Raw genomic sequence first — 16,145 nt, forward strand, 5'->3', positions numbered from 1 at the left:
TACATAGAAAAATCATCTTTAATGACAGACAAATCTTTTTACAATGCAGCTCAACAAGCAGAGCTGTAAAACTGCCTTTAATATCCTCATTTCCAATGAATTGTTTTGCAGGCCACTTCCCTGCAAACATCTGGGATTCATCTAGCCCTCCTTGTTTTGCTTTTCATTTAAAGCAACCTCCACAAATGTAGGCTGACTACACATATGAAAACCAGTTTTCATTCAAAGGGACATCATTACACCTCCTGCCAACATGGGGCACTCCAACCTTTCTTAACCCTTGTGCGCCTGTTCCTCCAGCTCTTCCAACACGTCACTTCCACACCTACACATTGCTGCACAAATCTGTGTGCCAAATTTCACACCAAACTGATTCTCTGCTGCCTTCCCCCTCAGCTGTGCACAGGCCTTCAGCAACATAACCTTGCTGTGCAATACTTGCAGTGAAGGGAGATCATGTGTACTATGGCCTCTGATGGGTTGTGGTAGTTAATAGAAGGCAAAGCAAATGGAATATCAACTTTGAAATACTGCAGGGAGCCTAGGAATGGTGTAGCTGTACCAGGAAATACTTGAACACAAAATTCTCCAAATTAAATTGGATCAGTATCCTATATCTGAAAACCACCTCCTCAAATACCCAAGCAAGTCAAGCAGAGCATCTGTGTGGCAATACCCACCCATAAAACCATTTCAGATTCCACTCATCTGGGGCCTGTGAGGGTCTGCAGAGACAAACTTGTGTCTTTCTATCTCATACACCATCAATATTTTTTCTTCTGTGATTTTTCCAGGCACTGTAACATCCCAATGCAAAGATTTCCATTACTTTAATTGCCATCATATTTATTTTGGTTGTTCTGAAGTTTGCCCTACCTCTGTCTTTTGAATTTACACTTAATCCCTGTATTCAAAAAGAAACAGAAAATACACTATGATTCCCCACTCCCATATCCTTTTTCCATCAGTTCAAAGAGCCCCAGGCTGTACTGACAGCTCTTGTATAGAAGTCTTTCTAATGACCTTTAATGATCTTTGTTGCCCTTCTCCCCTTTCTGAAATTAAAACAACAGGATAACACTGTCCAGTGTGGGTGTATTTAATGACATCATTATATTTTCTGTTTTGTTCTTATTCCCTTCCTAGAAATGCATAATATTAGATGTGCTTATTTGCCCAATATTGATCACTGAGCAAATATTTTAAAATAATTATTTAATAAAACATCAGAAACAACTCAAAGTCCATCATTGCATATGCATAATATTGATTCTTTTCTCTCCCTCCCAATATAAACACCTCAATTTGTGTTTACACACATATAATTTAATCTGCTATTTATTTGTCCAGACATTCAGCATTAGTAGCTCATGCTCTGCAGTCCTACACATAATCCTCACACAAAAATTTTCATTCTCAGTAAAATGTATGCTGTCTCCATCCACATTTCTTTCCATTAAATACCACTAATGAATCTTCAGACCTTGGCATGGATCCCAGATGACTTTCCACTTTGGCCTTCCCACGGGAACTATTTAGTGCATTCTGTTTATTCCATTCTGGTTTTTACCTTCCAACCAGTTCTTCCTCTGTGCCCAGATCTTCTTTATCTGCCATTGCTTTTTCAGTTCCTGAAGAGCCTTTTGGCAGGACACATCACTAGAAGACTTCTGAAAGCTAACTACATTTGCCAAAACTCTCCTGACCATACAACTATTGTGGCCTCAATAAAACCAAGGAAGATGCTGGCTGCAACAGCTCAAATACAATGCCAGTATTCTTAAGTCCTTGGCACCACCGTCACAGATTGTCTGCTGCACTTCCAAAGAACTGGAGTCTGTGGAATGGTTTTAAGGGGAGTATTGTCACAAAGCTGATGGGTTAGATGGGTGTTTGAGGAGGCAGTTTTCAGATCTAGGCCTTTGACATGGCTCTTCACATCAAGCCCCTCTCTAAATTAGAGAAATACAGATTTGATAGATGAGGAATTGGTTTTATGGTCGCACCCAAAGGGCTGTGGTCAATGCCTCAATGCCCAAATGGAGATGAGTGAATAGTGGGACTGGGACTGTTCAGTACCTTCATCAATGACATAGACAGTGTCATCAAGTGCACCTCCTGCAAGTTTGGAGATGACACCAAGCTGAGTGGTGCAGCTGACACACCTTGAAGAATGGGATGCCATCCAGAGGGACCTGCACAGGCTCAAGAAGTGGGCTCCTGGGAACCTCATGATGTTTAACAAGACCAGCTGAAAGCCCTGGAGTAGATGCAGAGGAGAGCCACAAAGATGAGCAGAGGGCAAAAGCACCTTTCCTATCAGGACAGCCTGAGAGAGTTCAAACTGTTCAGCCTGAAGAAGAGAAGGCTCTGCAGAAACTTCATTGCAGCCTTTCAGTACATAAGGAGAGCTTTTAAAAGACAAATTTTTTTGCAGAGCCTGTTGCAATAGGGCAAAGGCTTATGGTCTTACACTAGAAGAGGGTAAATTTAGATTAGATATAAAAAAGAAATATTTGATTATGAGGGTGGTGAGGCACTGGCACAGGCCTTCAAGAGAGGTGGGATGATCCCTGTAAATATTCAAAGTCAGGCTGCATGGGGCTCGGAACAGCCTGAGCTAGTAAAAGAAGTCTGTTCATTGCAGGGGGGTTAGATTAGATGACCTTTAAAGGTCTCTTCCAATTCAAACCATTCAATGATTCTTACCAAAAGGTGCCCTCATACATACCAAGTTTTTCCCTTAAACTCCAGTTGCAAAACCTAAGAGGAGACCAACATTTAATTGCCTTCCTCTGCTGGATGCACAGGCAAATCCAGCCTCCAGGAGAAATGTGGAAACAGCTGGAATCAAGTTTTTAAAAACCATCTGTGGTTTTCACACAGACACAAAACTCATAAGAAGGGATAGAGTGCTTTAGAAAACACACTTGATGTCAAAGCTGTCCCTTGAATTATTAATGCATAACTTTAAGTGAAGCTCACAATAAGATGAAAGTTATTAACCTAATAAGTTACATGCATAATTAATTTCTCCTATGATATGTGATTTGTGAAGTTCTAACAAAATGTGTCATAGAGGTTGTAAACATGAAAACTAGCCTGAAGCCAGAAAAGCTAAGCATATGCTAATTAGAGAACATATGAGAAATACACAGTAAGGAAAAAACTGAGAAGCAAGAGGAAGTGACAGCACTGCATATCTATGTGGCATACTAGTGTCAGTTATGAACAGGAACTAGGCTCAGACAAGGAGGGAGAAGCAAGCACAACAAACCAAAAGAGAATGGAGGCATTCAGTGTTCTCATTATCTTAGATGAGGCTACTTTAAGACAAATCAGCCCTGAAATATAAATCAGGGAAATAGAGGAAAGTGTTCAGCTGACAGCTTATCTTGTTAGCTGAACACTGAAGCTGCAGAGGAGGAATCCATTCTTAAATATGAACTCTAAATATGAATCCTACTTTCTTAGAGCTTCGCTTTGTAACCAGTTTCAGTACTGCAATTGACTGTTTAGACACTATCTGGACAAAATAAATAAAGTGGGTATCCCCAGTAATATCAACTACTTGAGAGAGCTAACAAACACAAAGGCCTTGTCCCATACAAGTTGTAAGTCATCAGAAGGATCCTAGCTTATCAAAGTCTTGAGAAAACTTTTACTTTCTATATGTGGTTTTCCTTACAATCCTTTACATCTTTGAGAAGGGTGGTATGGCAGTCCCCCTCCTTTGGGAGGCTACAACCAACATTCCATTTAGTCACCATAAGGGATTATATAGGGCAGCTGCAGAAATACACACATGGTTATATTGGCAGCACTAGGAGAACTGATTTCACTTTAGCATCTCACTGGTCTTCTCAAGAAAAACTGTTGTTTTGAAGACAGCCATAAAACAAGTAATAGAGTGTGAACTGATCTTAGTTAATTGTCTGTTTGCTGGGAGGTTGTCCTAGCATCACTGAAGCTGAAACACAGGCTAGAAACCCGTGTCAGAGGTGTGAGAGAACCGGCCTCTACATAACCAGAATAACCTCCTCTATCCACTCAGATATTGAGCTCATAGTACCTAAAACCTCCAAGTACCAAACCTCTCAGGCTCTGCTGAACTTTTAAGTCAGCAGTTACCAATATTAGCGAAGCACTTTGCTTCCCCATTTTGCTGTTCATGCAGTAATCTTGTCAGAGATGGGGAAAAATTTTGTCATCAGAGCCTGTTTCAGATTGTTGCAGTGGTTTGTCCAGTCCAGCTGCAAACATGAAAACTATTCTGCCCTCCTAGTGTTTCATAGCAACGTTTTAGTCACCTCAAATGTCTTGCATTCCAGAGTCAGATCCTTTCTCTGATGGAAGTTCAGAAAGCATCAGCATACTTATCTTCACATCTGTTCAGGGCTTGAAACCCACTGCAACACTTCACAGACAAAAACAAACTGGAAAAGGAACACTGGAAGGCAGCTGAGAAGCAGAATCAGAATGGTATGGACTTGACCAGCCTTCTGCAAAACCATTCCCTGTTGCTGCTGCTGACTCACATTGGTGAGTGCATGCAAAAGCAGATTCTCTGCCCAGCTCCTGCCCCAATCAGGGGAGCATCTTGCCTCTGGCTGGCATCTCCCTGCATTCAGCTGGAGTGAAAAAGGGAAATCTCAAGGACAACCAATCCAGCCAGGATGTTCTGCCAAGGTCCTGTTCCTAGCTGAGGAAATAGTCCTCTCAATTTTTCTCAGCCAGAAAGAGAGAGAGAGAATGTACACACACCCCCACCCCCATTATCCTAAAGCCCGCAGGTGCCAGCAATCCAAATAAACGTAGAGCAATTAACAGAATTAACACAGCTTTAAATAGCTTGGCACACCAGATGCGGACTCCTAGCAGGGTTCTATAAAATGTAAAGTTATTACAGATAAAACCATTAATCATCTGTTCAGAGACTTGTTCTAGATGCAAAACCCATTTCACTTAAAATGGCTAATAATCAGAAAGAAAGGCACAGATTTAACAGGAATGATTATGCCATTCTCAAGCCCCATTTCCAAATGGCATTTTTCATCTCTGCCACCGTTCCCAAACCTCTGTGTTCCCTCTGCTTGCTAATGCTGATACAGTAAGAATGCTTTGCAGGCATCACTCACAATTACCTCTCAGGGTGCTGAAAATGGGATGCCACCTCTAAGTCTCTTCCATTTGGGACAGAGGAGGTTAGTGACTTGCACACTACACATTGCTGCTTTCCTGGATGCAGTTGCTAGTATTCAGTTGCGTGTCACCAGCCCCATGCAGCTCACAGATAACTGGTGCTCACCCTGATGAATTAAGTGTTGAACTGCTAAGATTTATGCTTAGAAAATACAAGCACTTGAATATTCCCCACATTGTGGCAATGTGAAGTCACCAGTAGCCACCATATGCAATGTCACAATCCTCCTGATATTCCCTTAACACTTACTCAAATAACTCCCATTTACTGCATCTATGTTTAGATGGCTACAAGAAGCAGAGGTCAGGAGCTGACCCTAATTCACCTTTGAGCTCTGATGTTACCATTTCTAACACTTCCACTTATGGAACCATAGCTTAAAGAGCATTAAATCCTGTAAGTAGCAATTCAGAGCTAAAATTGCATCCTTCTACATATCTATATTAATCCCATTGATTTGCTTAGGAATCTAGATACATACACTGTTAATTCCAACTAAATGAATCCTGCCTGTGCAGCTTGCAAAAAGGATAGAGCTAAAACAATACTAAAGCACAAATATTCAGTGCAACAGTAGACCAAAGCCAGAGAGCAGCAATGACAAAGAACTAGAAGAGAGAGCATATCAGAGAGTATACAAAACCTGCTTGTATTATACCAAGCCTGCTGCCTTTTCCATGCAGTTCAAATAACAAATGCTGCCCATTAGCTGCCTGCCCACTCCTGTGCTCCTCACACTTGACAGCTGGCTCACTGCTACAGAGGAGTGGCAGACCTGGGCGGAGTTGTTCAGCCCACTCACTCAACATTGAAACTTCATCATCTTTTCCTGCCTCCCTTGCTGGCACAGCTGAGCAGCCTGGATTTTTGTGGTGGGTAACAGCAGCTCAGTCATTCCCCACTGCCCACAATACAAATTTCATAGCAATACTCCAATTTTCAGGGTGAGTTTGCTGCTCCCAAAGAGGAGACACTTGTCAAGTAGCTGAAAATGCCTGTTTGATACACATGTGTATATAAAATAGAAGAGTCTTTCAACTTCTCTCATGTAATTTTATCTTTATTGGCATATGTCTGTCCTGACTCTCCAAAACTACTCCTATTTGTATTTCTGTCTGACAGGATAAGGATGGATCCTTAGTCATCTCTTGAGTGCAACATAACAAGCAAGAAATAAAAACATATCTCCTATTTATTTTCAGTATTCATCCAAACCAAGAGTTTACTGATCTCAGTGAATGACAAAGCCAGGTAAAGCAAAAGAGGCTTATTTACTTTCAGTCCAAGATGAGCACATCAGACTTTGGACAGCTAAGGTAAGATCACAGCATCCATGAGGATGGGACCACGTTTGGCTAACAGCATATGAGAAAGACAGCAAGAAATCCTTATCAGAGTAATAACCAGAGTATCATCACTGCTCTCCTGATGGCTTTGGACTCAGCTACATTTGTCCATCAATATATCTTTAGTTTGCTCACCCTTCAATGGGTAGAGATTAGACCACAATTTTTTGTAAGGATTTTTGTTTTAATATTGAATAGTTACCAACTACCTTTATTATATGCCCCAAACACAGCCTATATTGCTCCAATCCCCATTACATTTTCTGAATTTGTTGATATAAATATAGTTCTACACCTGTAAACACGCTCATTTTCCGAACCACAGCACATGGCACACCCCTTGCAGCCACAGAAGCTCAGCAGGAGTTAGGTTCATTATGCAGCAAAGAAAGCCTGATCCTGATGATCCTACTGCAAAGCAAGCACAGACAGCCACAACACCAAGAGCGAGAGTCACATGCAGACTGCTCAGTCAGGATTCAGTGGAGTGCTCCCCTACTGGTGTGACACCACTACACTGCCCAGTGGCGACACCAACCTCTGCTGCTAGTTTCCTCCCTAGGCACCTGTTCCAGTGGCAGCTGAAGACAGGTGAACTCAGTTAGACCCCACTTTGCTTTAGTTCCATAGATTCTCTTTAGCTTGCAAGTACATAGTTCAAACAGCCCAGCAAAAAGAAACCTCTTACACCTCAGACATAGAAAGATCCAGTTTCTATGTTTGCTCATCAATGCTTGCTTTAGAAGGTCTGCTCAACCTACATACATATTATATTATTCAGACTTTGGCTATTAATTACTTGCGTAAAATTTCTAACAGTGCAGTAAGTTTAGGAGTGGCAGTTTCTATGCCACTGAACTGTTGACTGTGAATTATCCTTGAAATTAATCCTCAAAAAAATGTGTGCTCAGGCTGACCTAGAATGCCTACAAGATGCTGTTTGCTGACTGATAGGAGCTCCAGAGAACAAAATACTACAATGTAATAAATGTGACCTTAACAAGAACCTATATTACTTTAATTTGCAAATATAACTATAAAACCAACAAACAAAGTTTTTACTTCTAGATTCATTATGGCTGTAGGACTCTACAGCTTTGCTACATGAATTGCATTAAAGAAAGAATTTTAGAAGCCTAGAGCTTTTTTCAGTACATGGTTTATAAAATAACATCTCCCCCATCTTTTGTCCCAAAGCTAAAAACTCAATTCCTGTCTTTGGACTTCCCATGTTTTACTGATTGAAAAATTATTCTAGCACTTCGTTTTCCTACTCCATTCACTAAAGATGAATTTCATTAAGCCATTTAAAATTGTTTTCCTCCTTAAATGGAATACTTTTCATGGATCCATGAGATAATGACTAAACTTTCTACAGTCATGAGTACATTACTCTTCCACTTTTCTATGTATCTAGAAACATTTAATGAAAGAGATTGATCAATAACTGGGCTTAGCTAATGTTATTTTGCAACAAACACTCATTTAATATCATTATGCCAGCAAAGTTGTTGTTACAGATGCACATGAGCTAAGGTAACCAAGTTCTTTCAGTGTCATGCATGAAGCAAGTCAAAAACACTATCAGAGACTTCACTTTGGTGGAGTAGGCAAGAGCTAAGCTGCATAAGGAACAGGGGATTTGAATAACCCCTTAGCTAAAGCAAAGCTGCAGCTAATAGAGAAATATCAAATGCAAACCAGGCCAGGACCTAAGCTTATAAGCCTTACCCAATGAAAAGACACTACCGTATTTCCCTCCCCATCTATTGGTCCACTCAGAATTCTCTCAGCATCTTGCCTCCTATTGCATTGCTCTCAGTTTCCAAATGCCTCCATTCCCACCTCCAAATTAAATCTTTCCAGAAATAATTGGGGATTTTTTCTTATTAGCTTAAGAATGTCATCAGCAGCCACTCAAAATGCTGGCCTGCATCTCCAGTGTTTTGTGTTGCTACAACAGTGGTACTTGAAAACCTGATGAAGGCTTTGTGTTGGATGCTCTGCAGATGCACAGAGAAAATGACTGACATTCCTGACTCCCAAGACACACACTGTACAGCTGCAACAGGATACTGATCCCCCACAGCAGCAGCAATGCAATTGGAAGTTTCAGAGGCAACCAACAACTTTACAGACCTCTAGATCTGGAATCTTAGGAATCAGGGTCATAATCATCATCCAGTCTATTTTGAAGGCTCTGGCAGAGAGTATTAGTGAGAGACCAAGACAAGAAGTAATATTTTGAGGAGTAGAATAATATTCAACCTTTGGTTGTGCTTTGTCTGCTCCTACATAGTGCCATTTGCCTCTCCCTTTCTTTTTCAAATGTTAAATTTATTAAATAATACAGATAGAAGTAGGCAGGCCCAAACACAGTTTGGAGTAGCAGTATTGGATTAACTTATGTGGGCAATTAGTACCATTCATGTAGTAACTTCCTCTACTGTACCTCAGTGCAATCCCTACACTGTTGATTCCTGATTCTCCTCTTATGCATTCCTGGGATTCTTTCAAGTCTCTTGTGGAAGGGAATCTTGAGCACCCAAAGGCCTTTAGGCTTAGGGAGGGGCTTTTACAACTACAGCTTTGTCTGTCTGCCTGTTTTCCTCTGCCTCCAGTTTTAGGCTGCCTTCCCTCTGCACCTTCAGCCTTCTCCCAAGTGTGACACTGCAGTCAGAAAAATTCATCCCCAAACAGAAACCACATCATCACTACACATCAAATAGTCCTGAAAAAGATGTGGCTTGCAGATAGTATCTGAGATTTACATACAGCAACTGGGCACACTCATGGACCATTTTGAAATCTGGCTCCTAGAAGTTAAATTGCAGACAGAAATCATCTAAGCTTTCACAGCTTTCTCCCATCACAGACAGATGGTGCCTGACCCCTGTAATAATTTCTGCCATATTCCACCCATATGCAAGCCTCAGTGCTTCCATCAAGCTGTTACTACCAATCAACATTTTTCAGAATTGAGATTTTAATAAAGCATTGATAGAAAAATGTGAAGATTTCATAAATTCTCTCATCAATATCCATTCTATAGGGACCACCTTAGGCTCCTCTAAAGCATCTCCATCTGTACCATTTAAGTCCTGCTCCAAGTAAATCAAATCTCAGTGTCTGGCTCCCTAACCCCAGGAAATATTCTGATTCTCTGCCTTCCCTAGCAACTGGATATTGAAATACCAATTTCCCCCCTTTGCCCACACAGCTAAATTCCTACCCTGCCACTTTCCATCTCCATCCTTGATTACTAAAAATTCCTCCCTAAAGCCCCTGATTACACACAAAACACAGCTGTTTCTTGTTACCTTTCTTGTCCTAACCCTTTCTGGCCATGGAAGTTCCATTCAACCCATTATTGTAGTCTCTTCCCTTTCCACCTTCAGTCACTGCTTCTCCCTTTTTAAAAATCACTATCTGTTAAAGCACTGTTACACCTTCCTTCCTTGACACCCATTAAAATTATTTCTGCTCAATTGTCTCAAGATGTGTTCCTGTATCTTCTCCTATCCCATCTCTATCTGTTTCATCCATGATGGGAAATACACCAGCTTCCAAGATTTTCTCTAGAATGATTCATCTCAAGAATGAAAACCTTAGATTCTATGCAACTATATTCAATGCAAAAAAAACTTAGATTCCATGCAATGTCTGTACTTCATGTATGTGCACTACCCTATTTGCATACCCTGTATGACTATTTTCCAGTCTCCTTGCCTCATTACAGTGTCAGGTAACTGCAACACTGCCAGGATGGCTATGGAGAAGTGCAAAACAAACATGGTTCACCACACATAGGGAACTCTTTCACTCTGATAAAAATAGAGGAAAAATCCCAACCTGAACTACACATTAAATACTTGTATTTATGATTTAGGTATATTGCTGCTACCAAATTAGTGGAATCTGTTCAGTCAAAACCTATAGCCCCAAAGGAAAGAAGAGACATGAGGGGATCTATTCTGTGGTAAAAGGAGGTACCATTAGGTCAGAAATTGTCTGACCTAAAGAAAACATTAGCTAGATAATTAGGTATTTAGATTACTTTTAGGAAATATTATATAGATAGTACGGCAGAGGAGCCCCGAGACTCTTAGTTCCTTGCCAGGAACACATTCTTAGACACGACATTTCCCTCTAGCCAAGGCTTACACTCTGCTTACATGAAGTACCTACCCTGCCAGAGCTGCCCCTTCTCCTGGCACCAGTCTGCGCTGAGTGGGGAAATCCCTTCCTGCTACAAAGGGGCAGAGAAGGTCACCAGGCACTCTGCCCCCTGCCACTTCAGCACATGCATGTCCTCTCAGAGGAAGTGGGAAGGCAACAAGCCACTCAAGGAGCCTTCTTAGCCCCATCAGTGTACTCTCAGACTGATGCAGTCTAGAGGAAATAGAAGAACTTACAGAGGAAAGGCTGAAAGCTTCACCTCAAATTTTGCAAAAATCCATTTACCTTCCTAGGAAAGTAACACATGCCTAGAGCCAGTCTTGAAAGAATGCAGAGACCATTCTGCTGTAACACCTTCAAGAGAACAGCACAGGGCTTGGCAGGACATTCTCCACCACTAAAAACAGCAATCCACTCAGGGGTGTGCTGTGTCTCTAGTATCAGCAATTACTTAGCTAGGAGTTAACTATGAAAGAAGAGCTTTGCTCTACTAGAAAGCATAAACTCAAAGGAACAATATTTTGTAATAGTCTACCCTACCACTTCAACTAATTTGCTTAGCTTAGGAAATTTTCGTTAAAAATCCAAGCTCCTCCAGTACTGGATATTGAGAGACTGAGCATCCTTTTTGGCTACGGAGAAAAGAAATGTAAGTTTGAACCATAAGCTAGGGGGAGAGATTTATGAAATATGCTGACAAATGCTATTGCAGGGGTTCCATACCCTGGTCTCCTATCACAAAAGTTTCATACCTTCTTAGTGTTTCTCATAGGCAGCTCATCAGAGCACTGACTCTTTCTTCTTCACCAAGTGGCCAACTGATTTCAGTTCCCTTCTCAACCAGCCACCCCACTCTTTTATAGCATTCTTCTTCTCATTGGCTACAGCTGTGGCCTGTTAAAGCCAGGCCTGTTCCTAATCTTTGATAAGTGGCCCAGCTGCAACTCCTTAAGAGTAAGATTACTTTCTACATTATCTTTATTTTCATATATTCTATCCCCCTACAGACAAGCTACACAGAAAGCCAAGTAAAGTTCCCCGTAGCCAGTTCTGGGACCAGACACATCATAAGCACACAAGCACTGCACTAACCCAGTTCTGCTCCTCCAGGATCAAAGCTCATTGAAAGCATTACTGGACCACTACTATAAGTGGGTTGCTTTTAAGCATACCATAGCTCTAAAGCAACCATCAAGTCAAGACATCTGTTCATACACATCTCCTATCATTGCCTAGTCAAGTGAAGATTACAAAGCACATTTTGATTATCTGTTTTCTTCCTCATGCTTAAGCGGTTCCCTGGGTTTTCCTTCTCACAGAACATTATGAGCCTGGGATGACTATGTTGGCAGCTCTTAGCACATTGTGCAAGCTAACAGAATACAAATGATTATATAAATAATAAAGCTGCTGAAGATTTTCTTGTCTGTGCTTTTTTGCTCCGTTGGCTTGACTTAAAGCACACATAAAAATGGCCTCTGCTAAGTGTTATGTTCATAGCATCCATTAATAAAATTTAGATCCTGATTTAAAGAGACACTAAGAGGCTGTAACTCCTTCTGATTTCAATCAAACTGGGATGCTCAGCACCCAGGAAAATCAGACCCAAGGCTCTATAAATGTAACCAGAAGGATTTGATCTCTGTATGGCAGTTTGTATTCAATCAGCAAAGTTTCATTTCCTATATAAGATGCTCACAAACTCTTCTCTAGCATATGTGTACCCCTTTCATCCAGAGGTCAGGCAGGAGAGCAGCTTCAGACCCTAACAACTCTTCCTTACCAGAGGAGAGGAAGATAACACATAACATACAAACCCTGACACCATGAGTTGAGCATCAGTAGGATGATGACTTGTCAAGGCAATTACAGCCACAGAATGACATCTAGCTCAGCACTGCTGCTTCCATGACTCCTATGTAAGCTTTTTATAACACTTTGTGGAGACAACAATATCCGTATCCCCATTAATCACAGTGATAATCACAAATTGCATTAGAAGAGAGAAGAAAGACGACAAAAGGTGACTGCAAGCCAACATCAAAACTAAACTGTACCAAGTGTGGGATTTGGACAGAACTTATCTTTTGTTTTGTTTAAGGTTTCTTTTATCAAGGATCACTTTTTTGGTTCCTGCTGCTATCCAGGCAGTCCAATCTCTGTTACCCATGTTTGAATTTTCTCAATGCTATGTGGAAAGTACAGCCAGCCAAAGCATGACAACAGAGTTTTCAGAACCAGCTAGCTCTTTCTGACCAATGCAGCCACTCAAGTGCAGCAACTTAGCAACCTAGTTTAAGGACCTAAAGATCACAGCTGTCTGTCTCAAATACTGTTAAGGCCACAGAATGACTTTGCCATGAGATGAGCACAGAATGGAGTGACAGGATAGTGCTAACTCCAGGCAGAGGTGAGATCTGGTCAGCACATCCTGGGTAATGCATCCAGACAAAACTTCCCACTGTGGAAAATTTTGTATATCACTGGTCAAACAAAGATCCCAAAGATCCCAAGTTATGGGACAAATGGCATCTATGACCACTGAGGGACCCCACCCCCACCTCCCAATCCCTTCCCCAAATATGCCTCCATGGATACCGGGAACTTGGACTGTAAATTAAGCCACCACGACCAGGAACTTGAGATAAGATAGAGGTGATTCTATTTTCCAATTGTTATCTCAAGCCTAGGGGGATGTAAACAAAGCTGTGAGAGCAGAATGTATAACTCATAATGGACCTAAAGAATGTAGAAATTATGGGCCATAAGGGAAGCAACTATGCTGAATCAGCTTGGACTGGGTAAAAGGTAATTCCACCAGGGGGAGATTCTGACTGCTGACTCACAACCCACCAACTCAAGAAATCCACCAACTGCAAAAACAGAAAGACTGGGCATGGGACTAATTACCATTGGAAGCAAGGGAATTATTTAACCAACAGAATGAAAGATGTGTGCAACCAATGAGCATTAACTCCTATGTTTGAAAACATATATAAACAGTGAAAAGTCTTGAGGGACCTCAGGCCCCCCACCACTGAGAAGCCTAGGTGAAGAAGGACCAATGGGACACCACTATGACATGGGTGGTGACTATCTTCTGTTTAGTCTGTCTCTCTTTTTCTCTCTTTTCTACTTCTTTTCATCTCTCTACCTCACATTTCATTGTTCAATAAAATCCATACTATTGACTTCAGCATATGGTTTTGTTTGCACTTTAATTCAGGGAGAGGCATCTCTCAATAATGATGATATAACACACGGTACACTTCATGTCCACATGCCATGTGATTGGCACACCTCCCTGACACACCCTCATGCTGCATTCTCCTTGCAAAATTTACACTTTTTATGCTACCTTCTACTTTCATTTTGCTGTTTTATTCTATTGCTGTATCTTCCCGGAAAATTCAGATCTAACTATACTCCCAGGTGAAATCCAGGACCTCAAAAAGTATTCTAAATATGCTTCTGATTATGATTTTTTAATCTCAAAATGCCACTTAGCAATCAAAGGCCATTTGTCTTTTTATGATGGCTATTGCCATCATAAATGGTGCCTAGAAGATAGTAATGCTTTCTTCTGAAGTTCAAACAGCTTAGAGAAGAAACCTCTTCTACTACCATGGGTATTTTTTCTATTATCCAAGCACTAGAAGTATGATTTTTTTCCCTTAAGTTCATGAGATTTCCAGCCTTCTGACCAACTAAATGACAAGTTTATCTTTACAGAGCTGTTGCAGTTATCAGTATAAAATTAGGCATCAGGGAAAGAATTAATTGTGTAAGGCAGAAAAGAGTGATGACTTTAGCAAACCAAAAGCACAGAGACAAGAATTAATTTCAAATAGTTACCTCTTTGAGGCAGCCCATGAAGTTATTGCTTACTGGAGACCCAGGTAAATCAGCAGTACTGGGGCTCCCTCCCACGTAAAAGAAGTCATCTGAGCCCAGCATGGTGTAGTCCTCCTGTGTGTAGCCCGTGGTGGTAAGGATGCCATCCACAGAGATTGTCACCTGTTTGAGGGACACAATGGACAAAGAAAATCCCAGCAATGACCTTACAATCCAGAACAGAACAACTTACCTCCCCTATAATTTTATGCCAGTTTTAGTAAGGATTTTGTTGAGATTTGGTATGCTTTTTTTTTTTAGTTCAGTTGAGCTCTATTTTCTGGTCTGATTTTCCCACAGAGAAATGCTTCAGCATCTGCTTCTTCCCTTTCTGGTGCATCAGCACTCTCAGGCTTACCCAGCAGCCTATCCATCCAGATGCTTTCCATCTATTCAGGCCAGAAAATATAACTGTCCTTGAAAGACATTTCTCATATTAGCTGATTTTATGATTAATTAGAATTTATTTTAATGATTACAGTTAGTTATGGTTGTTAGTAAAAAAAAAACACTAATGAAGACGAGGTTGGTATTTTTTATTTTTTAAGTTTCTTTTGCTCACAGCACACTGACAGTCATGCATTCAGGGATAGGGGAAGAGGGAACTCACTTTCAATACATTATGGATGTGCATGCCATGTACCTGGAAAGACACACACCCACCACCCACCACAAACAAACAAACAAAACAGAAAGAAAAAAAAAACTAAGAAAACAACTTTCAAATTAACCCATAACCAAAATATAAGAAGAAAATTAATCAAAATAAAATAAATCAAAATAAATCAATTGCACACCAACAAATGTAATAGAAGTGGACATGAGAAAGAAAGCAAGAAAGAAAGAGCTACAAAGCGTGCACACACTGCACTTTGACCTGTCATGCCAATATATCTGAGGTCCAGAAAGACGACAGGAAAAAAGCAAAATAGAGAGAGAGAAGGAGAAGAAAAAGGGAGAAATGACCATTTCACACTCGCATGCAATCAAAAATAAAAATACCAAACAAATTCCATAATAACAAAAAAACTCAAAACTAAACAGAAATGTCCCCAAAATCTCTAACCACAAACACATGGAGGGTGAAGGGTGACAGAAGGAAAGGGTGGGAGAGGAGGAAGTGAATTTGATGTGTTTTGCTCGATGTTGTTAGTGGTTGCAAGGGAAGATGGAGGAAAATAGATTGAGGCCAGGAGGAGACGGGCGAGTCACCAGACGTGGACATGCCATGCAGAGTGTGTACTGAAACAAACAACCGGCTGAGCTCCTGTTGGCCACGCAGGTAGAGGTCAGAGAGAGAGAGAGAAAGTGAGAGAGAGAGCAAGAGGGAGAAGGAGGAGAAAAAGCAGAGGGAGGGAAGTGGGGGAAAATCATGAGAAAGAGGACAACTCTGGCCAGTTTGCCCATAATAGCCATTGTCACAACAAAAGGGTGAGAGAAAAAGAGAGCCTTCACCACCATGGACTAGAGGCCCTGCAATGGTTCTGATCTAGAAACCTTCAGAGTAAAAAACCATACTAAAC

At 41.0% G+C, this 16,145-nt stretch overlaps 1 protein-coding gene across 16 annotated transcripts in view; it reads right to left on the reverse strand.

The window, feature by feature from the left end:
* NRXN3 (neurexin 3) overlaps window positions 1-16,145 on the reverse strand; it is a 970,824-nt gene that overhangs the window by 687,665 nt on the left and 267,014 nt on the right. For all 16 annotated transcript variants that reach the window (XM_074542546.1, XM_074542536.1, XM_074542544.1 and 13 more), the window contains one exon: window positions 14,584-14,745. In XM_074542546.1, coding sequence (XP_074398647.1) covers window positions 14,584-14,745 — 162 coding nt within the window. The remainder of the gene's footprint in view (window positions 1-14,583; window positions 14,746-16,145) is intronic.

The sequence above is a fragment of the Zonotrichia albicollis genome, chromosome 6 (genome assembly GCF_047830755.1).
Source record: "Zonotrichia albicollis isolate bZonAlb1 chromosome 6, bZonAlb1.hap1, whole genome shotgun sequence".
Taxonomy (NCBI): Eukaryota; Metazoa; Chordata; class Aves; order Passeriformes; family Passerellidae; genus Zonotrichia; species Zonotrichia albicollis.